At 36.8% G+C, this 26,380-nt stretch overlaps 1 protein-coding gene across 3 annotated transcripts in view; it reads right to left on the reverse strand.

Annotated features, from left to right (window-relative positions):
- The window catches only part of OLFM3 (olfactomedin 3), a 192,060-nt gene that overhangs the window by 20,944 nt on the left and 144,736 nt on the right, over positions 1-26,380 (reverse strand). For 2 of the 3 annotated variants that reach the window (XM_024751260.1, XM_024751259.1), the window contains exons 2-4: positions 21,920-22,066; positions 15,717-15,872; positions 10,434-10,653 (exon numbers count right to left, since the gene is read on the reverse strand). In XM_024751260.1, coding sequence (XP_024607028.1) covers positions 10,434-10,653; positions 15,717-15,872; positions 21,920-22,066 — 523 coding nt within the window. Of the gene's footprint in view, positions 1-10,433; positions 10,654-15,716; positions 15,873-21,919; positions 22,069-22,982; positions 23,005-26,380 lie in introns of those variants that run through there. The other variant, XM_024751261.1, reaches the window with a different exon arrangement.

Raw genomic sequence — 26,380 nt, forward strand, 5'->3', positions numbered from 1 at the left:
GGAAAAGTAGAAGATGAGGTTGGAGAGTTGAACAGAATAAAGGTTTGTAAAATCAGAGTATTTGGTTTTTATTCTAGGTATGATGGAAAGCTATTGCAGGATTTTAAGAAGATGGGAAAGTGACAGAATGTGAGCTACATTTAAAAAAATCACTCTAGCTACATGTAAAAAATTAATTGTAGAGGAGATAGAGTATAGGCAGAGAGACGCATTGAATGTCATCACATTGGTCAGGTGGGAGATAATGAAAGTGGTGATGAAGATGGAGAAAAGTAGATGGATTGGGGTTATGGTTTTGTTTTGGTTTCTTTTCTTTTCTTTTTTGGATAAAGTCAGTTAGGACCAGGCTTTGGATTAGGCATTAGGATGAAAATTAAAAAGAGAAATTAAAGAAAATCTCAAACTGAAAAATAATTTAGAGATATTTGGTTTGTTCAGATGGTCAGATTGTAGTGTCATTTATTTAGATGAAATGCTGAGGAATGAATGGGTTTGGAAAGAAAAATCAAGAATTGGGCTTCCCTGGTGGCGCAGTGGTTGAGAGTCTGCCTGCCGATGCAGGGGACACGGGTTTGTGCTCCATTCTGGGAAGATCCCACATGCCACGGAGCGGCTGGGCCCGTGAGCCATGGCCGCTGAGCCTGCGCATCCGGAGCCTGTGCTCTGCAACGGGAGAGGCCACAACAGTGAGAGGCCCGCGTAACGCAAAAAAAAAAAAAAAAAAAGAAAAATAAGGAATTCACTATGGGTTATTTAAAGTTGTTCATGACTATTATCCATGCCAGTAGAGATGTAGAGAAGATAGTATGCAGATGTAGGTAGGAGACACTCTTATGAGACACAGTTTTGACAGTCTTCAGCACACTGAAGATAGTGAAAGCCAGAGCCTTGGAGAGAGGATATACACAAAGAAGAGGAAGGCATTTAGAACAGAGTTCTGGGACATCACAATATTTCTAGCACCCAGCAAAGGAGCCCAATAAGAAGCTATACATGGAATAGGAAAAATAGTGCAGTGTTAAGAAATCCTAAAGAAGAAAATGTTTTAAGAAGGATGATGTACTGACCTCTGGGGAATACAGAGGTATCTAGAAAATCAAAGAAATGACATGGAATTTGGCAGCAAGGAGTCATTGGTGATTACAAAACTGAAATGAAGAGAATGTTGAGATCAGAAGCTGAGTTGGAGTTGGTTTTGAAAAGACTACACACCAAAGCAGCAGCTATAAAAGATTATTTTGAAGAAGAAGCAGAGAAAAGGGGGTGAAGAAATACAAGGTTGTGGGGAAATTTTATTCTTGTGCTGATGTTACTATTGTTGCTTAATAAAGATTTGTTTGCCTTTATAAATAATCTAGTGGAGAGGGTGAAACTTATGAAAGAGAATAATAAATGAATTTCATAAGCAAATGGTAGTTTAATCTATTTATTAACTATGCCTCTTTTAACGGTTTTGTTGCTGTTTGTCTCTCTGTTCTGACTTCCACAGTTTTCCAGGAAATGTTCTTTGTGTAGTATATTTCATCCAGGTTAGAATCCTGAGGTGGGTGTTAGGTGGTCTGGTTTCTAATCTAAGCCACAATATTAAATCATTGTGTAATATTGGATAATGTACTTATTCTCCAGGGTAGAGTTTCCTCATCTCTAAGATGGAAGTTCTGAAGCTTGACATTTTGTTACTCTAAGGGAGCATGGAATGGATATGGGATCAGTAGACATTTATGCTGATGGGGAGAAGGTGGTATTATTTGTGGTGGTTGTAAAACGCTCACACGTCATCAGGGTGATCATGATCATGGACATCATCAGTATCTACCCTTACTCTTGGGAAGCAAAACACAGAAAGGGCTCTTGATGTTGATTTCTTCCCAGTAGAAGTTTCTCTTAAAAATAGTTATTAGAGTCCTAAGCTAAAATTCATCTTGTCAAACGATATTAGTAAAATTAGAGTTGCAGGAATTTATAAAAACTGGCCACTTTTTTATTTATAATTTGTGATAGTATTAAGTAAACACAGGTATTCTCATTCTAATAGAGCACAGAAATTATAAACTAAAACAAACAGTGAAAGTCATTTCCATTTATTGGTTCCCCCAAACTAGCTTTTGTTCAAATACACATTATTTTTCTCACTTTACTCTCACGTTCTATGAGGACAAAGGAAGCCAGAAAGAAAGGATAATTTCCCCAAATGCGTGGAAGACAAATGTTCCTGCAAAAGTGGATGGCAAAGAAGGAAGTTGAGTCTTCCTTCATTGATTTTTTCCTGCTATGCTTTTCTGTCTGCAGTGAGACACATGAAAATATTAGCATTTTATAATATATTACACGTGCATGGTTCTGTATGTTCAGAAAATATACTGAATAGGTAGTTGAGAAAAGTAACCATTTTAATACTCTGATGATTTTGAAACATTAAGTTTTTTATTATCAGTTACAATCCATATTTATCAATAAGTAGCTCAGGAAAAGGTATCATTGGGGATTCAGCAGGAAGATCAGTTGTTTGGATCAGTGAAGCATAAAAACCATCTTTTTGTTTATTTCTTTAATATATAATTGTACTTTGTAACATTGTGTACTAATAGCTCTGGATTTGAATCCTAAGGCCATGCCCATATAAATAAATTTAATGGAGTGGCAAATATGTTTATGAAAGAATGTTACTTCTTTTTACTTAAAGGCCATTGGAGAACTCATGTAGCAAGAAGTAGATATGATTTGATCTTTAAAGTCTATCTATTAAAGCTACTTTAAGTTTTTCTCTACCATACGTTTGATAGTAAAATCTATTTATATTATTTAACCTTTTATTTGTATGTCTAATCTTACCAACTATACTGCTGAAGGAAAGGTGGGGATAAGAATGGACATAACAGATGCCATATTGCATGGCATGGAATGAGTTTTCAGTGGGTGTCTGGTAAATGGGATCAAGAATAATATGTGTCTAAATACCTCCACCTTCCAAAGTTAACACAATTTTACTCTTAAATTACTTTAAAAACTGCCTGAACTTTTTCTGAAATAAAGCTTATATTATGAACATATCTTTAAGGAGAAGCCTATCTAACATCCAAACTAAATGGAGCAGAATTGCATTATGAAAACTGAATAATTTGGCTTGCCTCTAAAAACACAGGCTTTATATTGTTAAAAGGCTTATAATTTAGTTGTAATCTAGGAAAATTTAGGACATTAAAAAGAAAGATAAACAGTAAATCAATTTATGGTAAAACAGGATATACCAGTTACCTCAAAAATGTGCTAAAATCACTAGGGTCTTGCGGTTCCAGAAGAATGAATCATCATCAGGTGCATGGATACCAGAGAAATTGCATTCCATATTATAATCTGGAATTTTAGGAAGAATAGGACTTTTTGGTAAATAACTTATTTGAAGATCTACTCAATTTAATTTGAGGAGGTAGTCTTATAAATTTCTCCCATTATATTTCCAAGTTAAATTGCACTCTTATTCATCCCAGGCACACAGTTTGACTTTCCTGTTAATTCTTTCTTTCACTGAGATTTTCACTCTCTTGCTTTAAGTACTAAGTACAGCCAAATATCAGGTGTTTTGGGAATGAAATACTGCATTGCCATTGAAGAAAGAACAGATGGCAATAAAAACAAGGATTAAAAAAATACTGTGCTTTTGTTGTCTTTTTTTCCAAAAGATTTTTTGTTTTGTAAAAGATATAGATGTTTTATCTTTGACATACACTGATTTATTTCTTGAAAGCAACATAAAGCTTTTTATTTAAAAAATAATATTTGCTCTCAGAAACTCTGTAGACACCAATTTTTACCTTTTATGTTTCAGATGTTTTATCACAGTCTATAGAGATTCAACTGGAACAAGACACAGATGATCCCTGACTTCTCAGAGCAAGGACACCTTGTCTATAAGGTAGTGAAGATTAAAAAAAAAGAAATGGAAATTTTCTGTAAAATAGCTGAAGTGTTATGGGGGGTGCAGTGGGGGCATGTGGGAGACTGTGCCAGGGGAATTCAGCCATGTTAGGGAGCAATCAGAGAAGCCTCCACAGAAAAGCTGGTATCTGGTCTATAAAATGAAAGAGCAAGCAAGCTTAGAATTTGGATAGGTGAGGTAGGGAGGAAGAGTGTTCCATGAAAGGGGAGAGGAAGTTCAGTGTCCAGGAGGTGAAGAAGCATGCACGATTGAGGAACTGAAAGGATTAAAATGACTAACGCTTAGAGTGAGTGCCTAGTGAGAATTTGAGAGACAAGGGCTAGAGTTAGGCAGAATCCATGTCATCAAGACAAACGAGGCAAAGCTATTTAGAATTAATTTTAAAGGAAAATCACTTAAACAAGGTATAATATAATTAGATTTGCATGTCAAAAAGATGATTCTAAATTCCTAGTGTGGTAGACAGGGAATGACTTCAGGTAAGGGCAGTGGTTAGGAGGCCATTGTGGTAATCCATCTGAGAGGTGATCAGTGGTGCTGTGGACTAGGGTGGTGAAAGTGTGAATGCAGAAAAGAGGTGGTTTTGAGAAATTGTGAGGGAGAGGGGAGATGTGATTGCATGTGAGTGAAATTCAAGGAAGAATGAAAAGTGACTCTGACTTCTTTCTTTCTACAGCAGTTGGGTTCTATTTACTGAGTTAAACTTACTGAGGTGTCCAGGGCGTTTCTCTATTATTAGGTACCCAACAAAACACATCATGTGTGGGAAAGAAATCTCAGTCTTTGAACTCAGAAGGACTTGGGTTTAAAGTTGTTGCCTTCAACATGTATCTTTGGAAAATTAATTTAAGCTATCTATTTTCCATAAATTGCTAATAATAATACCTGACCCTGAGTTCTTAGAGCAGTTAGGACTAACACACCTAAAAAAGCTGGCATAGTGTCTGTCAAGCAGTAGGCTCTCAGCATTGCTGTAGTTACCTACTTATGTGCTTATTGTCCCCACTATAATGCAAGTTTTCTGATGGTAGGAGGACACTGCCTGCTACTCATCTTTGTAGCCCCAAATACCTGGTTAAGTGCCAGTGCACACTGGGGAGTCAATAAATATTTGTTGAATGTATAAATAAGACTACTACCACGTAGACAATTTGGTTTCTCTTTTAAAACTAATTTGGCATAAACATGATAAAAATAGTAACCCAAGGTGAGATTACTTGTAATCTCAAATTTTGAATGCTGCTGTTACTTCTGTTAAACATGAAGGCTCAAAACTGTTTCTGTTAATAGAAGGATGCATCCTGTACTTCACTAGATGGCACCAAACTATTGCCCTAAAATAGAACTAACCCGAGGAAGTGTGGGTGGGGGGTGGAGGTGGAGGGCTGGAAACCTGGAAAACGTGATTATAATCTACATTAAATATCTATTGGTGATCTCAGGGAGTGTGCAAGAGCTTCAGCTGTGCTTTTCCAGTCAGATTCTCACATGCATACAATTACATTTTGCATGTCTAGGAATGTGATATGTTTTAATTAAGCACAGGGGACTTTACTCAGTCCCTCATAGAGAAAATTAAGCACTTTTAGGAACGTACATTACTATACCTCATTCAGGCCACTAGGATGCATTTCTGTTGAAGCATTTTTTCTAATTTCTATTTTCTCTAAAACTTTAATTCCCTAGTAGAAATAAGCTGAATGGTGCCCTAGTGGTCTTAATGACTTGTGATTCCTTCAGTACCTTATTAAGTTAAACTTTGCAGGCAATGACACTAGTTTGTTTTTTAGTTTCTTAAAGTTCATGTGCTGTGCACTGTGACATCTTCCCTAAAAGCAAATCCACTGAAAAGGTGAGTGGAAATGTATTCATCACGGCTGCAATTTTATTTTCTTGCCCCAGTCCATTTTTACCCTCTGCTAATTGGCTGTGTGTGTTTAGAGGCTTTTGTGAAGAATAAAGATGCCATTGATGGATGAGCCTTATTGCACCTGTTACTATATTGCTGATGTCATAATTATCCAATATCCTACTCTAGATCTGTGCAGCATAGCAACTGGATTTTAGACCTTTTTGGAACATTGAACCCCTGATACGTTTTTTTCTCTACATTTCCTGTGAATGGTCCTGATGTTATTTAACATCTGTTTTCTGAGTCTGTGTGCTCTGACATTTTGATATTCAGGCCCTTATTTATGAGATACTGCCAGGCATGGAATTAAAAGAGTTCACAGAGATAACTTGGTCCAGTCTGTACCAATTTTCAGGAATTGTAAAAACTAAATAAAATGTTAATCAAGTTATAACTTAGTACCACACAAAATTGTTTGTGTTTTCTTCTGTAAATAAATGTGCCTTATCAGGTACTTCCCTTGAAATTGGAGTAATTCTCTTTTTAATGAAAAATATGAAGATTCACTTATTTATTTTTTCAGGAACCATGTGGCTTTAGATTTCACGGTGTTAGGGCTGTCTGTCTCTACCTGGACATGTTTTCTACATTGTAATTAAGCATTGTGGTCCAGTTGATAGACATCCTCTCTGCTCAAGAGAGTCTCAGTAAGTGGTTTTGATTAATTGACATAAACATGGTATGATGGAGAAAAGTACCCAGTTCTTGGGACAAAAGCATAAATGAGTTAGAGTCATTGCTTGTGGCACTGGCCTCTGTACTAAGTGAATAGGGATTTGAGGGCCACTAATAATCTAAAGCATTATGACGTGAGAACTGTTTTCAGTATCTTATAAGGTCATATCAATTAACTCAAATAGCTATCATCTCATTAAATAAGAAAATTAAATGCTAGTTTTATTGCTGTTTGATACCTATATTGGTTGCTAGATTTTATATTTTTGATTAGTTAAAATAAAAATAAATGTTAACTAATTAATATAATTTATTTGACAGTCACAGTCTTTCAAACTTTGTGGTCCATGGGGGAAAATTAATAAAACAAATCTTTGACATATATGGCAGATCACAGTCCTGAGGCCTAAGGACACCATAGAGACATTATCCATGGTTCAGTAAGAAGGAATAGGATGAATCTGTGTCTACTTAGATTAACCCTCTTTGTCCCAAATATCATTTTTAATATTGTAGGAGATTCTGTGTTGGGAGTTATATGTGGATTAGTAAAAACAAATTGGGAGTTATGAAAGAGCTGAGAGGAATGTAGAATTTCCTAACTGTGTTAGACATTATTTCCAGCTAAGTAAACTCAGAGAGAGTGTATGTTAGAAGTGAAGTTCATTTGTAAAGTAGAGCAAATCCCAAGAGTTTTCCATGTTAATCCTTCAAAAACATAACTGGCACACTTTAAGGTTCAAGGTGATTACTAAGTGTAGAACCTTTCTGTTGCCTGTCCTTGTTTATTAGTTGAGGCCATTTGCGCTAAGTAGGTGCCTGGACTTAGCATACAAAGCCAATGGCTTGGGTTTATTGTGAGATACTAGGAATGACAGAGTGAATAGATTCTCAAGGTCTTCAATGGTTCATCAACAACAAATGGACCTCTTCCAAATCAAATTAAAGCCCTACACAGATTAGTCCTATGTACTGTCATTTATAGAATATCTTTACCCAGATATTTTATGGGCTAATAAATACGCATTTGAATACTCCTTTGAACCCCTAAAGTAACTTTTAGGTATTGAGAGCACTAAAACAATTCTTGGTTTGGGATTTTCTTCTTGCCAGACATCATCTGGCAAGCTATAAAATGCATCTGTGCATTGAACTAAAAGTATTTATTTATTTATTTATTTGCTTATTTGCAGTATGCGGGCCTCTCACTGTTGTGGCCTCTCCCGTTGCGGAGCACAGGCTCCGGATGCGCAGGCTCAGCGGCCATGGCTCATGGGCCTAGCCGTTCCGCGGCATGTGGGATCTTCCCAGACCGGGGCACGAACCCATGTCCCCTGCATCGGCAGGCGGACTCTCAACCACTGCGCCACCAGGGAAGCCCCTAAAAGTATTTCTTGATTAAAAAAGAATAAAATATGACAGCAGAATTTCTTTATGCAGTAATATTTACCTATTTTCTGTTAGCAATAAACTCCACAACTTGAATTATAAAAGCACACCATATAAGGGAGTTTTTAAGTGCTGTATTAAATAAATGACTTTTCCCTTGCTTAATCTTAATCAGTCCTATGCCATCTTGACACAAATATGTGGCTAAAAGAGATCATTGTTTTGCAAGTAAAGGGGATTGTTCTCTGCTACTTGTTGAAATACCTAATATTTACTCTGTTGAAAGTTTAGAAATTGTTACTATGACTGCTTTTAGAATTAATTTATTCAGCAAATATTTACTGAGAAACTTTTCTTAGTTTTCTAGGCAATGGGAGATACAGTATTTAGAGTGAATATCATAGACGTACTTATTCTTATGGAACAGAAGTCTAGCAAAAGAGACATCCAATAACACAAAATGATAGTGAAACATGAAAAGTCCAGTCATTGGTGAGATTTCAAGATTTGAGAGCACCTAGCAGGGATGCAGAGGACACATGGGGAGGGCAGTGAAAATTCAGGTGAGACATTACATTTAAACTGAGACCTGCAAAATGAATAGGAGTCTGTCACACTTGGCAGGTGAAAGTATGTTTATTGATAAAGCAAGGATAAACAGGGGAAAGAGTGTTTCAGGAGAGGGAGCAAACAGCTTCTCAATATGGCCCCATGGTTAGAGTGTGGAGCACATGTGACTGGGAGATAGTGTATGAGGGGAGAAATGGCAGGACCTAAGATGTGAGATGTAGGGAGTGCCACGATGAAGGGCCTCCTAAGCCATGGGCTGTATCCTAGGACATAAGGGATTCATAAGAAATTTTAAATAGAGAAAAATAATTTCAGACTTGTACTTAAAAAAAATCCCTTTGGCAAAAAGGTGGACAGTGGGTAGAGAAGAGCAAGTCATGGAATCTATTGGAGTCATGATTATTAGGAGACCAGTTACAGGTGAAAAGGTATGGGCCTTGCATGATGAGAAATAAGGAGCTGAGGATTGCTGCACGTGTGTTTAGCCTTAGGAGTTTACGTTACTGCCTTCTGATAAATTCTTTTGGATTCTCTTGGAAATCCTGAGATGACTGCAGTGGGGCCTCCGATGTGGTGATTCCCCACTTTGTTTTGAGGCTGTGATTACTGAATGCAACATATTGTATTTTAGCTGTCTTTTTTTTTTATCATTTGGATTGCATCTGTAAAATAAGTAGTCTTTAAAATATTTTTGTAAGTCATCCAAACTTTATTTTGTGTTTACATTTATGCTCTGAATGTTTCTTTACTAGAAATTGACTCTTTTTTTTTGAAATGCTTTACTCTCTTCCCAGTTTATTTCCTATTCCAGAAAAGTTTTTTGTACCTTGAGAGAACACTTTCTATGGTTATTGAGTCCCCCTCACCTAACAGCATCATATCACAGCATGTCAACAACTAAAATACTATTTGTAAATGGATTTACAATCCCTCTTAGTCAATTCATGAACACTTATTTATTTCACATTGTTACAAACTAGTCCCATGATGACTTCAACTGAGTGGCAATGGAAAAGTTTGTAAACTCAGACCAGGTGGAACCACACATTTTAGGAGTCAAAAATTAAAGTTCATTCCCCATGTCACATGTTTGGCCCCTTGTAGAGTAGTGAATATGTATTTGAGTAGGTACCTCCTTTTTATTTCTTGAGTGGATCAGAGCAGCAGATGGCACCTCTGCATAGTAGAGAAATTGTATTCATTTCCTTATCATTACTGTTTCACATTTGGTCCCAGGGCAATGGCCTTTACCCCAGTCTCTAACTTTCTCTACTGCCAGAAATGGCTTTCCTCTTCCGTGGCCACACAGTGATTGACCGTCACCAATAATCTGTCTGAAATAAAGCTTATTTCCATTAGTGTAGCCAATAGCAGTGCTGTATTTGCCAGACCTCTTATTTCAAACCACCGCGGTAACAGGGTGCTCTGAAAATCAGGCAACTGTTAATCAGATAACCTTGAATAACCAGGCCTGCTTAAACCATCAAGGAACAGGTTTTTTTTTAACTGTTCTTTTTTTTTTTAATTAATTAATTTTTATTTTTGGCTGTGTTGGGTCTTCGTTTCTGCGCGAGGGCTTTCCCCAGTTGCGGAGAGCGAAAGCCACTCTTCCTTGCGGTGTGTGGGCCTCTCACTGTCGTGGCGTCTCTTGTTGCGGAGCACAGGCTCCAGACATGCAGGCTTAGTAGTTGTGGCTCACGGGCCCAGCTGCTCCGTGGCATGTGGGATCTTCCCAGACCAGGGCTTGAACCCGTGTCCCCTGCATTGGCAGGCAGACTCTCAACCACTGTGCCACCAGGGAAGCCCAAGGAACGCTTATTTTACACTTAGAAAGCAGGTACTAGTTTCTCTAGAATTAGGAATTCATGACTATTTCCAAAATGTAAGAATGCAGTTGTCATTGAAACTACTTAAAAATGCAACCTGGACAAATGGAATTGTTCTACTCACTTAGCTTTTTCATGCAGTCACGAAGTCTGGTTTCCAAGCTAAGCACCCTTTGATGTAGTTCCTCATAGTCATAGGCTCCAATTTCCTCCTGAATTCCAGTGAGGACGGCAGACAGATTCCGGATTTCCTCCTTGAACTGGGTGATTAACTTGGCATCTGTTTTGTACTGTTCCAGCACAGGAATCAAGGGCAGGAGCTCGTCCATCTTCTCTTTCAACTCCTGTGAAAAGCAGCCAATTGTATTCATGAGAGTCATTTAAACAGATCAAACAGCAACGTTCTTTTTCACATGATACTTAAGGGAGATTAAGACAGATTCACAATTGCTTATTGATTTTTTTTTTTTTTTTTTGCGGTACGCGGGCCTCTCACTGTTGTGGCCTCTGCCGTTGCGGAGCACAGGCTCCGGACGCGCAGGCTCAGTGGCCATGGCTCACGGGCCCAGCTGCTCCGCGGCATGTGGGATCTTCCCGGACCAGGGCACGAACCCGTGTCCCCCGCATCGGCTGGCGGACTCTTAACCACTGCGCCACGAGGGGAGCCCTGCTTATTGATTTCTGATTGAAATTGCTTATTGCGTGAGAATGTAAGTGGCTACATGATCATTAATAGTAATCCACTTATCTCAGCTTTTCAATACAAGAACACCTCTTTAAATGGTTACTTGCTTATGAAACAAATTGATCCTTATCATAATTACAAAACTTCCTATGGTAGCAGTTCGGGGTTTATTTACTATCTTGCTTTCTGGTGGCATTTTATAAAGTGAACAATGCATTATTTAGTTAGGAAATAGAAGCAGGGTCCATCTTCTAGTTACGAATTATTAGAAATAGGTCAAATATCCTGTTTAGTTAAGTCTATTTACCCATTAACTAATTATTAATAATATAGGGGTACTTACAGGAAATTTTGGATCCTGGAACAGCTTTTGCCTAACAGAATTTTTCCAACTTTGGGCTTCCACCACTCTGTCCTACTCCTCCCTCTTTTTAATATCCTTCTTAGCACAGCATCATTAGGAAGGTAAGTTCAGCAAGTATAGTAAATCATGCAAAGCTTTTCAAAGCTCAAAGAAATGTATGTTGCTGTTTACTATTTTGAATTATTACCCATTGTCTGACTTCATTTGCCTAAGCAAAGATAATTTAGAGCTCTTTAGGTAAGGCAGAGTTGCTTACCAATGTAGTGAAATTAACTCTTTCAGGGGCTAAGGTGCTCATAATTGATGTAATAAAAGAGCACAGAGTTGTTTGAAACCGAAACGTTGATTTTTGTCTAGAGAACAAGAAGTATACTTTGCCAGCACTGTTTCCCTCACTCCTATCTTGGGACTGAGCCAAACCTGCAGTTTCACTTTCAGTTTCTGAACATGTCACCTTTTTTTCCTTTCTTTTAACTTGGTGGTGGTGGTCAGTGAAAATATTTCATGAGTTTGATTCAGTTGTGAGTTTATTGCAATTTATCTCATTCGTTGAAGAGCTGTCACTGCTATGATCATAACAGAAACCATGCTGTATACTAACTAATTTAAGGAGCTGAAAATTGCATTTTACAGTTACATTTAGAGCATGTTATCACTATCAATGCATTAAAATAGCAGGAGCTCCCATTGCCACCCTGATTTATGGGCTTGTGTATCTTGGGGGGAATTACCACTTGTTCTGTAAGATTGGAATGCTTAGAATTTGTCTGTACCTCCATGTTGAGTGGGAGGGGACAGAGAGTCTTAATAATGAGAAAGATTGATAAATATCACAGTCAAAAGTTAGAATTGCATAACTTTGCTCATTTTAGTGGCTTATTTTGAAATAAACTCCTTATTAGTTTGAGCATTTTGTGCTATCCCTAAAGGAAGACACAGTTGCTTCATTAGGATTTTAATGAGAAGAGTTCTGATGGTACCATTTGCTGCATATTATAGCCACTGTTACAATGAAGTGTTTTACATTCTACTATGGGAATATTGAAAAGAGAGTAATTCAGTGTCACAATTTTGGTGGCATTTTATTTCCCCTGAGCTAAAAATTATATATGTGTGTGTGTGTGTGTGTGTGTGTGTGTGTGTGTGTGTGTGTGTATGTGTGTGTGTATATATATGAATTTTGGGGTCTTTTCAAAAATTTATAATTCAATTATTGTCAGTTCTAACTCTGGACACTTGTCAGAGAGCAATAGAAAGTCCAACTAATGTACGTATCGAATACTTAAAAGATTAAAGTAATAAAATAACACAGATCTGTGCTTACTTATCCTTTCTAGAATTTCATTTTCTACTATGTTGCTCTTATAGCAAAGTGTATACCTAGACTATCTTACCCAACCAAGATTTCTTTATATAAGAATGATAGTCTCAAGTATGATAACGAGAACAAGCTTTTTTATCATAAAGAATATAGAAGACACAACCTACTTAAATTTTTTGATAAGCTGAAAAGGGTGTGCCAGAGGAGGATTTTCTTCCAATTTAAAAGTATTCTTCAATGTTAAACTTACTTTTGGAATGTTCCATTTCTTCTTCTCATATATGGCACTTCAGCAGCTGGAGCAAAATCTGACTCATGATAGGACTTGGTGAATAAATATATTCAACAAGCATATATTGAACATTTAATTATTATTAAATTTAATTCAGAGAGCTATAGTCTACCTGGAGAGGCAGTATAGCATTGGTATTAGGAGGCTTAACTCGGGAGCTGGACTTTGTAGTTCTGATACATATTAGATATACGATCCTGGACCAATTGTGTAATTTCTTTGTACATCAGTTTCTTCATGTGAATGATGGGAATAAACACAGTGTCTACCTTATAGGATTGTTGTGAGGATTAGATTAACTAATATATAGTATATTTAAAGTGCTTGGAACTATGTGTTGAATATGTGTAATTCTTCAAGAAAATGATGTTATTATCATTATTGCTATTTGGAGTTTGACTTATACAAGTTCTGTATCCACGTGGATTACATGAACTAGGAAAATCAAAATCATCATGTTCTATGGTGCTGCCTAAGAATTAAGTTTTCTTTTTGGTGGCTTGGCTTCTGCTAGGCAAACTTATAGAATAGGCAACTTTCTCATTTTTTTTCCTCTCAGCCTTGTATCTTTTTGTTTCTTTGTCTCCTCTCTTCTCCCATAAGTTCCCATAGATGCACACCCGTCATCATTTGTCACCAACTCTGCCAGCCCTGGTACTTGCAAGCTGTCCCTTGGCGTCACAGAGTTCTGTATTGTCCATCTGAACTTGAATGATTTTCACTCTGAGCCAGAAACCCCGAGCTTCTCTCCTTCTGTCCCCCTTCCTTTCTGGGAATGCTCCCTATGTGCCGTAAGTACCGGCTGATCATTCCTACTTTGTTGATAGCCTCAGCATCACGTCAGGCTCACGGTATTGCTCTATCGTCTACACCCTAACCCTGAATATTGAAAATTGACATTGAACATCTTTTGGTTTTCTTGATCTCCTCTGTAATTTAGTATTTTCTGGGGAGGAAAGTGGGTACTAGTCCAAAACCATTTTCTTGAATATTGCCAAGCCCTGTAGCTCTTTCCCTGAACTTCCCTAAACAAAATTAAGAAAAATTAATAATTCTTCCCTTTGTGCCATTTTGATGTTTATGCCTCTTTTTACAGTCAAATTTTACCTGCCTGTTTGTTAGTTGTCTTTCAAAGAAGAGAGATTATGTAGTATATACCCAGCAGAGGGCCCAACACTGCCTTATACACAGTATGTGCTCAATAAATGTTGGTTAAAATTAATTTGCTTTTCAGCCTTATACTCTTCTGTGTTTACCATTCCCCCATAATTTCTCTATTCTTCTAGTTTACTCATTCTCTTATTTCCAATAATCTTTAAATTTATTTTTATCTTCTAGGCCTTGCTGTAATTTGTTATCATTTCTTAACATTCTGGCTTTGCTTACTTCTCTCTTCAGTTTAATCTCATGATTCATCACTTTAGCCCCCTCTCTTGTCAATACGCTGAACTTCCTTACCCTCTTGTCCTTCTGTTGTACCTTTCTGGGACAACTGTAAAACTGGTTCAGTGCAAGATTGTTTTTGATACCTTTCTACTCAGGCTCCTGAGCACCACTGAAGAAAATTACAAAACCATGCTAATTTCTGCCATATTAAACTGTGTCATGCAGAGACCCTGTTTCATGTCCCTGACTAGCTCCCTGCCAATCATAATTTTATATGAAAAGCACTTCTTATGTTTGACCAAGAACTTGGATTCAGGCCCACTCCCTCACCATTAGCAGTGTATCTCACTTCCTAACTGACAGGGAAAGCAGAGGCTATTATGCTCGTAAAATCACAGTATGTTTTGTAAACAATGTGCTATGCCTTTGTAAGGCAGACTATTTCTTTTTAATAGAGGTTCAAATGGCATTATCATAGATTTTATTTTAATCTATGACAGTGTCATACATAGTTAATAAAAATCCACATAGCATGCTTAAAAGCATTGTTTCTCCATTTTCAGTGTTTCTAGATAATTACCAATAAACAGCTTAAAGTCTAAAAAAATACTTTTTTGTGGGACTTCCCTGGTGGTGCAGTGGTTAAGAATCCGCCTGCCAATGCAGGGGACACGGGTTCGAGCCGTGGTCTCGGAAAATCCCACATGCCGCGGAGCAACTAAGTCGGTGCACCACAACTACTGAGCCCATGTGCCACAACTACTGAAGCCTGTGCTCTTAGAGCCTGTGCTCCACAAGAGAAGACCGTGCACTGCATCGAAGAGTAGCCCCTGCTCGCCGCAACTAGAGAGAGCCCGCGCTCAGCAACAAAGACCCAACGCAGCCAAAAAAAATAAATAAATAAATAAACAAAATAAAATAAATACTTTTTTGTATCAAATTGTGAAACAGCCCTTGTTTATGTGCTGTTAATAATGGTATTATTGCCTCTTTTAATAATTCATATTCTCTGTATTTCTCCTCATATTAGCAAGGCATAAAATCATCAGAAAATCTTTGTTAAATTTAATTATTAATTTTCCTAGATTTACCACTGTCATACATATTGAAATGCCTTTAAATCTATCCAGAATCTCCACCTAGCTCTAGGAGGGTAAGGCTCTTTTTATAGCAAGTCTTCTATGCATTCCTACCAGCTAATGGTCAGTTTCAGTGGAGAGATTATTGATGTCCCCCAGTGAATTTTGAACCTTGCATATATGGGCCGATGTACAGGTATTTCTAGCTGAGTGCCATGGTGGCTGTCCATCTTACTCAGTGTCTCATTTGGACTGACAAGATTGCTGAAGTCAAACCTACTTGAAAATGCTTGGTCATTAGTGTCTTCCGGTCATCTTCAATCTGCCGAAACTTGGCCTTCAGCCCTTTCATTTGGGTTTCCATTTTTAGAACATATTGGAAATCTCTCTGAGTTCTCAAGTTTAAGACTTCAATAGACTGAGACATGTTTTGAACCTGTTAAACAAGAACATTGGCATTATTGTCTGTTTACAGGTATATACAATCACTACTGAAGTAGGAAAAATGACATTAACGTTAAAAACCGGAAGTGCCAAATCCATAATTGCATTTCCACAGAACATACTTTCAGAAGGCTAATTCTTCATGATGAACATTCAAATAATTTAGCAAAAGAAAAAACATAATTTAGCAAAAGAAAATTGTACCTGGACATTCTAGCATTAGAAATGACTAAATATTAATAAGAATTTGATATATCAGAAAAATAAATTTAAAAAATAGAATATTCATTCCAGGGCTTAGTAAGCTTATCATGGCTCAATCTATTAAATGTTAAGATAAGTTGTTTCTTTAAGTACTGACTGACTTCCTCAAGGTCTGGGATGCTTAGCAATTGTGGATGGTGGTGAAGTGTCCAGCAGATCTAGCATGCATTCATTCCAGTACAGTTACTTCAAGCTGCATCTGAAGTACTCCCAGGGGTAAGGCTGAACTGAGCAAGATGAGTGGTGGTAGCATTGGGACACCTCCTAACTCAGAGACCATACTGTTTAAGAGACTTGGAAAATGGCCACTGCATCAAGTGTTTGGTAGATAGGCAATAAACATATGTTAAGGTGGTGGCACCATCCCAAGTTCATTGAGCCCCAGGCTATTTAGAAGTGGGAAATAGGTGACCTATAAAGCATGTAGAAATGAGGAAAGAAAGACTAATTCTTACGGCAGCAGAATCTGGAAAACAAAGTGAAAGCCTCTAATAGAAGGAGAGCTATTAAATGAGTTGAGGAATAGAATATGACTAAACCAATTTAAAGGATACAATAGAGCTCTATACTTTGGTACTCACAGTATTGTCTACAGAGCAACAACTTGGCATCACCTGTGAACCTGTCAGAAATGCAGAATCTTGGGGCCCACCCCAGAGGTACTGAGGCAGACTCTTCATTTTATCAAGATTCCCTAAGTGATTCTTATGTTTATACATTTTGAGAAACATTGCTTAACATGGAGGAATATACATGAGAAAAGTGAGAAAAGCAAATGTAAAGATCTTTAATTTGAATCCTTTTATTCTAAATAAAATTCACCTCTCTCCCTCCCTCTCTCTTTCTCTCACTATGTCTCACACGTACACACACACACACATACACACACTTGAGCACACATATGTAAAAGAAAGGAGTATATAAGCAAAAAACATGGAGAAAGATATTGAAGGATTAGAAGAATACATATTAGGTGGTTAAAATTAGTTTTCTGGTGGGGGGTGGTGAGGTGTGGGTGAGAGGAGAAGTAACAAATATTGTAGAAAGAGGTCCCTGGTAAATATTGTATATAAATTTTATATGCATAAATGAATACATGAAAGCATGGGCTCAAAAAATGGGATTTCAGATGAGTTTTACTTCATTTCATATATTTTTATGTGTTATTCCATGTATTTTAAAATAAACAAGTATTATTTATGTAACACATAAAAAAGTTATTTTCATTGTAAAACTTGTGAGTTACAAATAAGGAAGGGATTTGTTCAGAGACAATTTCTGTCATCAGGTAAGTCACAAAGCTTAGTGGACCAGCTAGCTTTAAAGAGCCCGTTGTCAATATATTCCTCAGCATTGGAACATTCAGAAAAGGCAGTGAATTCTGCTGCTTTGGCTTGCCTCAGTTCCTCCACTTTTTTTTTTGTTTGTTTGTTTTTTTGTCAGAGAAGGTCACATTTTTCTGTTTCTTTTTCTACTGTCTTGATCCATAGTCCTGTCCTTTATAAACCCTGTCTTTTCGGGACATACTACAGTCTAGCTTATATTAAATCTAATTGTGTAATGTGTGTGAATGGGAAGCAGAAAAGTGGCTGCCCTTCTGTAAACTCATTGAGGTTAGAATCTGTGTCTTAGTCATACCTTTTATTCCCAAGACCTTACACAGAACTAGGCGCAGAATAATTGCTCAATAAATATTTATTGGGTAAAATTATCTTAGGCTTCCAACAGTAGTAATATGTAACAAGTATTTTAATATTTTAACAAAAGTATCTTTCTCCTGTCACTGGTTTAGCTATAGTATTACATGACCCTCAAATATCTCTTAATTTACTATCATTCCTACATTCAGAAAGCTTCATTTAAAAAAAACTTTGATGCAGCACAGAATTACTGAGGCAACATTGAAAGCATGGTAACTGCATCTTGGATGAATGCAATGCTTTCAAAATAATTTTCAACTCCATTATGGTGAAGCATGAATAAAGAAAAGCCATTTGTGTTAAAGAAACTATCTACACATTTAAATATGACATTTGTCTATGAAAACATGCATCTCTGGCATGTCCAATATTTTCCTAGGAATTCTGTGTACTTAGGCAGAATCCATACAATTAGAAAATGATAGGCAAGTGAGATATCCTGGATAAAGTTAAAACGGCCTCTCTTATTTTGCCTCTAACTTACCCTGTCAATTTAATTTTCAGCTTTATTTGTGTTACGTGAAAATGCATTGAGAGAATTTTTGCTGAGACTTGATTGTGACCTTCAAGCAGAATCATGTATAATTATAAGAGCTACATTTGGGGTGATGGCTAGAGATGGAGCTGTCTAACTGGGGAGGATGGTTCTGGGCTGCCTTTTGCTTTTCCTGCTGGCTGTACCTAGGACTGTTCAGTTTCCCACTGGTTATGGAGACCCACTGAGAATCAGTTTCCTTGGTGATACTTGAGATTGGATCCCCATGATTACACTTGTGGGAAGGAGACTCATTCCTCTTTTAGTCTGCTTATCTCTGATGTCCTGCTATTCAGCTGTCTACACATGCCCCTGGTAGACTGTCTCCATAGTGTGGCAAGCTCATTGTTACTCTTCACTGATAATTTTTTTAACTCTTTATTTACCTTGGTTCTTTGTATAAATAAAACGTCTGAGGCCTTTCTGAACTTAAACAGAAATTAACTTAAATTTTCACTCTCATTTATAATTAGTGTGGAGGCCACTTGAAAAAAAGAAGCCCTACAGTTCAGTATGCTTGGATAGCATTGGGATTAACACAAATAAACAGGGATTTCTTTACTGTAGGTCTTCACGGAACCTTTAGTATTAAACCATGTGACGGAAATCTTCAAGAGTTAAGTATCATGTACCGTGTTCCTTAAAATTATTTTATTGGAGGATGTCATCAGCATCCTATTCCAAAAATCACAGTTTAGGAAATATTGACCTAGACAATGCAGGCCTGTACAGAGATGCTACATAGCTAACAGACAAGCATTTTTTTTTAAGTGAAATATTTTAGTTTGTATACACTAAGACCTGATGTATTGTGAAACCAATTGTAATTTTTCTAATATTCAGTAGTATAAATACTTATTCAAAATATTTGACAGAGCATCACTTAAATAAGTGTGGGTACCACCAGTGGCATTTTGAATGACACTGGCATGTGTTGAGAAAATGCAAAGTTGATCTGGTATGGCTCCACAGTCTACTGGTTGAGTGACATTGATAAGTTTTTTAGCCTCAAAAAACACGTTTCCTTTTATGTAAACTTAGAAGGGCAACAACTTCTGCTATAAGGTTTGAATGGAGCAGATACAAATACAATAGATGGGAACTGTTGATATTAATATTATTATCAATAAGAATATTCCCTTATTGTAGAATAAATCAATCCTTTGGTTAATAATGAAATGGGCTGCTTAACGGTCATGCTCCTGTTTGCCATCTGGTACCATGCATATTTGTAAAACTATAGAGAAGCCAGCAAGGGACTGGCTCAGTCTGCATAAGGAATGCTGCTTTCAGATGTTTTTTTCTTTGGGTCAGTGCAGCAAACCAGTGCTACTTACTTCCTTCAGGCCACTCTAAATAGTACACACAATTTATTATTCCTCTGTTTCCATAACACTACCAAATGGCGAATTTGATTAATCTAACCTGTGGTGACCTTGATTTTGTTAATAAATTTTGTTTTTTGTCATTTAGGTATTGATGCATTTTTTGAAAACATCTTTATTGGAGTATAACTGCTTTACATTGTTGTGTTAGTTGCTGCTGTATAACAAAGTGAATCAGCTATACGTATACATATATCCCCATATCTCTCCCTCTTGCGTCTCCCTCCCACCCTCCCTATCCCACCCCTCTAGGTGGTCACAGTGCACCGAGCTGATCTCCCTGTGCTATACAGCTGCATTTTAAAAGGTGTGATTTTCTAGAATTTCGTTAAAATGGTAAACAAATTGCCTATTGGATGGTATGGTCATATAAACTTCAATGATTGCTTCAATCAATCCCCTTGGTTGTACTTTTCATACCTTATTCATCCTTTACTAATTCCTGGTTTTATCATAGCTCTGGAATACATTTCCCTCTGGACATGAAGAGAATAATATCCACTTTCTGACATTCATAGTTTATTTGAAATTTTCAGCTGATTTTTGAAGAAATGTCCAAGTCTATGTGTGGGTGTGTGTATGCAATGCTGTACTGAAAATAGTAACAGAAATAAGATTATCGAGTCTAAGAAAATGTTTCTCATCATAGTTGATGTAGAAAGAAGATATTTTTGCGTAGAAAAGAAGATGGAGTAGAAAGGTAGTAATCTGAGAGGAAGTACAAGTTAATAGAAAAGCAAAATTGGATTTAAAAGATTAAATCTTTTTACCAACATAATTAATTTCCCTAGTAACCAAACAATATTAAACTATATGTTTGAACTTTTTCATAGATATAAAGAAAATCTATGAAGAGAAGAATAATCGTAGTTCATATGTCATGAACAGTTTTAACAGTTGAGAGGCATGTTAGCTGGGGTCATTAACTTGAATGACAGTTACATTTGCTCTTGTTTAGGGGACAGATATTGAAGGAGCAGGGAAGACTGGATCTTTTTTAAAAAGAGACTTAAGAAGAGAGAGCAAATAGGTGATGATGACTCCAAGGGTAAGGGCAGAAAAAGCAGACTAATCTCTGTATGAAAATATGAAAAAAAAGTCTTCTTAAAATCTTAGGGCATCGTTATACTTCCAAGTAATGTACACTGAGGAAAGTTATTTTAATTATATGGCAGTGGAAGAGTTACTGTAGCTAGACTTAAAATTGCATAAACTAGGGATGTCTGTATTAACAAAATCAGTGCTTTCATTTTTCTAGCTTCTCTTAATTTTCTGTTAAAGCTTCCTATTCAGTGCTATAATTGTGTAGATGATCATGGAAAGGATACTGCACAGAGTGAATTGTTGAGCATGATATCCTCTAAAAACACATACTACCTAATTTATCTTATTATCCCTGAAGTTATTTAAAATTCAAATATGTTGTCATCCTTCCATCACTCTGGCCACCCCAGCTGTCCAACTATATTCAGAGGCCAACACAGTGGAAGTGTGAATGAGGAAAATTGAAAGAACCATTCATTGTTTTTTTTTCCTCCCTAAACTAAACATAAATAACCTTTCATGAGATGACTTTCATCTGTGAAAGAGAATAAATCAAGGGCATTCTGCATTTGATTGTTATGGATCCAGCTTAAGTAAATTATATGGAGAGAATGCTATTGAATGAAATTGAAGAACTTAATGTTCAAAGGAATGACTTAGAAAATGATGTTAAATACTTGGAATTATTCATTGTCTGTCCAGATAGCTTGCATATTGTATGCCATTATTTTAACTTCCCTGCAAGATTGTTAATGAGATCGAAAAGTATGAGCTCAAAGAGCCTAGTGTGATCCTGAAAGTTGAGGCTAAATTTCTGTCATTGAAATAACATTTCATACTATTTTCTTCTTAAGGAGAGATAGACTAGATATTAAGAAATATGACAGAAAGCCAGTCTTAAGGCAAGATTGGGGAAAGTAAAAGTCATATAAATAGAACAACAGAGCAGGAATCTTGAGGTACTACTTTAAAGGAAGGGGAAAGCATTTATTTGAGAAGGGGTACAAAAATTGGAAGAACCCTCCTCACCATTACCTGCCTTCCCATAATTTCTTTTTCAAAGAATAGTATATTTCAATAAAGATATTCACAGGGGACAGAGGACACCTACCTTTTCCAGCAGCTGGCGAAGCTGCCTGCTTTTGGCATCCCGGGAGCACAGGTTTTGTTCTGGAGCAACCACTGTGCAAATGCATCGTCCATCAGGATCCTGTGCTGAGCTGTATACCTGCCACCCTTCTTTGGGACTAATCTGAGTCTGAGGAAATCAATAGCACAAAACACAGAAAACACAGACAAAGAGAGAAAGAGTGTGGGTTTGTATAATTGTAAGCAAAGCATGTTATTTTTTGATATTTAAAGCTTGTGATTTTATTCTCTAAAGTTAAAAAGAAAGAGATTAAATAATTCACATAGGCAGTACAGCTTCATCCAGTTATACCTTCCTTTTCAGTGCTCAGAAGGAGAATCTTTCTTTTTCTTTTGATTCCATATTATTAACTATTTATTGATCCTATACCACTTCCTAATGCTTTCTGTCATATTTGGACAATTTAATGCAGCTTTAGAAGTATCCACTAAATATTCAATACTTAGTCACATATCACCAATCTTTCTACACAGGCTCTGTTAGCTTGTCTTCCTCAACAGTAAGTGGTAATTAGTAGTATGTATTTTTCTGATTATTACTCATGTGTAATATTCTGAAGCAAAGTCCTCTCCCAGAGAGCTTCCCATGTATTGAAGGGTCAATTATTAATAAAGCTGGAAAGGTATCACATGAGAATATAGGGTAAAAATAATTAGACCAGCATTGTTTTGCGAAGGATATAGAGTCTCAGAAGAGTTAAAGATAGTATTTTCGCATAGGCCACCGAACTGATCTTCCCAAATTACTTTTGTGCACTTGTCACCCAAACTCCCTAGAACCCTATCTTAAAGTGACATTCCTGTTCTCCTGCAGTCTGCCTCCTATTTATGTTTCTAGTTTTTCTGTATCTTCCTGTAAGAAACTTCTTTCCAACCAAATTGGTCTTTTTGTGTCCTGAAAGTGTGCAACCTTGTTTCACATCTTTGTATGTTACTCATTTTGTTCTCCTACTTGGAATACCTCTCTTACAAACCTTCAATTTACTCAGTCCTCATGGTTTCAACCTCTTCTGAAGGATTGTCTGTGTTATTCTTTAGGCACTTAGTGTGTATTTTCTAGTATTATTATCTGTCTTTCATATGTCTTTTTCAATAATTAGTCCATATCCAGCTACAGGATATATTGGCCACTTCCTATCTGCCATATCAAGTACATTCTATCAAGTACAAAAATAAGTAACTTATTTTTTGTCTAGTTATTTTTCAGAAGAACTCTGCTTTGAGCATACATTCTCCACTATGCAATCAGAAGCTGTTGTGGATGTCTTAATGCACAGCCCAGAGAGACACTCATTCATTATTCCAGGTGCTGAGAGTGTCAGTGGCTTGACTGTCAACTGAGTTCTCTTTGGGGTTTGCTGAGGCTGAAGAATGCTGTCTGCTCAAGGTCAGACCCTATTACATGGGATAGCTCACATCCATTGACTTGCTGATGCATGGGTACAAAGAACGATGCTAAGAAGTAGGAATAATTATTATTCCCATTTCACAGAAGAGAAAATTAGTTAACTTGCCTAAGAATGCACAGTTTGTATATAGTAGAGCTATGTATGAAGCCAGAGCAGTACTGTCCAATAGAATGAGAGCCATGTGTATAATTTTAAATTTTCTAGTAGGCAGGTTTAAAACAGTAAAAAGAAACAAGTGAAATTACTTTTAATAATATATTTTATTTAACCCAGTATATCCAAAATATTATCATTTCAGCATGTACTCAATATAAAAATTATTCATGAAATACTTTGTTTTTTTCTCCTATTTTGTACACTCTTTGAAATTGAGTGTGCATTTTACACTTATAGCACACCTCAACTTGGACCAGCCACATCCCAAGTGCCCAATAGCCACAGTGGCCTCCTTATTGGACTGTATAGCTATAGAATCTTGCTTTTAATTCCAGTGCTATGGCCATATTAATATGATGCTGAACATCCAGATAATCGTTCTTCAAGGTCAATCATATGGATATTGAAAAACCTACCTGACAGGTGTTACATAGACAGACCATCCAGTTTGCATCTGAGTTTCTTTTTCCTGTGGAAATATCAGATAAACCAGTGGGCCTCCTTCTAGCTAAGTTCTGACTAACTTCTGCAGCTGGGATCTGAAATTCTTCAGTCTTTGTCCTTCCCTCTATGGTTTTCAGGGAATCAGCAGATAAGGAGATATTTCTTATATTATCAGGAGAAGAGGGAGATGAATTTTGTCTAGAAAAGAAGGTCTTTAATGACTCAGGCTGGAGGGGCTGGAGCAAGGAAGGATGAAAGAAAGGCTGAGATGGGGCTAGGAACATGGAGGTGAATGGTGCCCAGCAGAGAACTATTTTGCACAATGCCCAGTGTTACTGGGCTGGTCTGTTTGCCTTTAGACTGGAGCACTTTGCCTGGTAGGAAGCAGATTCTTAAAAGGACTTAAACCAGCCTGACCTCTCTCCACAGAGCTGCCATAGTCTGTGGCATCTTCTGTCTTGTAATTTGCGGCAGAACAGATTTACTCTCCTACTTATTCTCTCCCAGGCCCTAGCTCATCACATACCATCAGCCAACACACAGATTTTTTTCCTTTCAAGGGCTTTAGAGAAAATTACTATAGGGTGCTTATAGGCATTCCAACAACTATCATGGGGAAGCTATAAATTATAAACTCACAAAATTCAAAAAGACGTCACAGTCCTTGTCCTTAGTCTGTAATGAAAAGGAAATGGTGCCAAACCTATCTTTTAGTCTCCTTTTTCAGATAGCTCATAGAAGTGTCCTATGCTGCCTTTTATTTCTGAGGTATTGGATTCATTATCATTTCTTTCTTTTGATTCCCCTTACTCCTTCTTTCTAGCATTTATGCCTGACTATGATTGGGACAGAAAGATGTACTTAGAATTATATAATGTTAGAATCAGATAAGATCATAAAGATAATCTTTTTATACTAAAGAAGAAAAAATGCAAAGAGATCATCTACAGAATAGAGATAGGTACAGCTTAGCAGAGTAGTTTCAATGATGTAATTAAAGGTTTAAGCTGAGTAACAATATGGAACGAATATATCTCGACATAGGCTCTACAGTTTCAACTAGGCTTTTCCTGACATTGGATACAAATCTCAAATATGTCAGAAAATTAAGGCTTCTTACTAGAATAAATTTAGCTTTTGTATAAAGGAGCAGGGACCACCCAATTATAATATTAAAATATCTTTAACAGCAGTGCAAATACTGATTATTAAACCTGGCATCATTAATATTGATGTTCGCTTGCCAGGTGTTTGGCTAACTAGTAAAGAGCTTATAATGTCAGGGCAGGGTGTCAGTTGCTCTCTGGAATGAGGGAAGCAGAAAAGGTGAATAGGGTTTGATGTTCATTTAGCATTCTTCCTGAAGGGTCAGCTTAATAAAAGTAGACTCCAGTTTTGTTTGTACTTTCAATTGTCTTCTTGTAAGAATTATTGAAAAGAGCCATGGCCTTATCTACTACAGAGTTAGTCTGAATGATCTCAACTATAGCAAGTTACCTCTCTGGCAAGAAAAAGGTAACTCAAAAGAGAAAAAAGCTAGTATAAAAGATGAGTGCTTGACAGTTGTGTGGGTTTGATAGAGACTTCTGTGTCAGGTTTAGTGATAAAATAAAGGAAGCTTTATGAGCGTCTCTAGTGTTCTCTTTTATGGCACCCATATTGGCATTGAAAAGAGGATAAAAATAAAACCAGCTAAGACCTCAGGTGGAAAGAAATATTTAGATGGGTTTTGGATACCAAGGAGAAAAGATCTGCTCTCATTTTAACTTAAAAGAGCAGTTACTTAGGTGTCAATAAAACTCATATAATAGTAATAGCAAACATTTATGGTGCTCTAGCCATTAGTTGGCAGTTCACATACATTATTGCCTTTGAATATTACAGTAACTATGAACCAGGTGATGTTATTCTGCCCATTTTATAGGTGAGGAAACTGAGGCTTAGAGACAGTAAGGAACTTGCTCAAGGTCTTGTAGGAGGTAATCAGCAGAGCTGAGATTTGCACTTGCACAGTCTGATATCAGAGCTTGAAAGTTTAACCCCCATACTGCACTACCAGTTATCTGAAATTCCCTTTTATATATGATGAAGATAATTCTGATAGCATTTTCTGAGCTACCGTGAAGCTGACTACTTGGACCTGAAGGGTGCATATGGTTTATTGCTATCCAAAGCATTGCTAATCACAGTGATTACTGATGCAGTTCTCTTTGAACCTTTTGTGTTAATTAGAAGAACTAAATGAACTATTTAGCAGTTTTTAATATTACAAAACTCATGAAATATTTAGGCATGCTCTAAATAGGAGAATTAAAGTGATAATTTTAACAACTGGATTTCAAGTTTGGATTTTTTGCTTACAATTTAATTACAGAGCTATGCTTTATAAATACAAAGCTACTGTGTGAGAAATC

This window comes from Neophocaena asiaeorientalis, unplaced genomic scaffold (assembly GCF_003031525.2).
Source record: "Neophocaena asiaeorientalis asiaeorientalis breed wild unplaced genomic scaffold, Neophocaena_asiaeorientalis_V1.1 scaffold147, whole genome shotgun sequence".
Classification (NCBI taxonomy): Eukaryota; Metazoa; Chordata; class Mammalia; order Artiodactyla; family Phocoenidae; genus Neophocaena; species Neophocaena asiaeorientalis.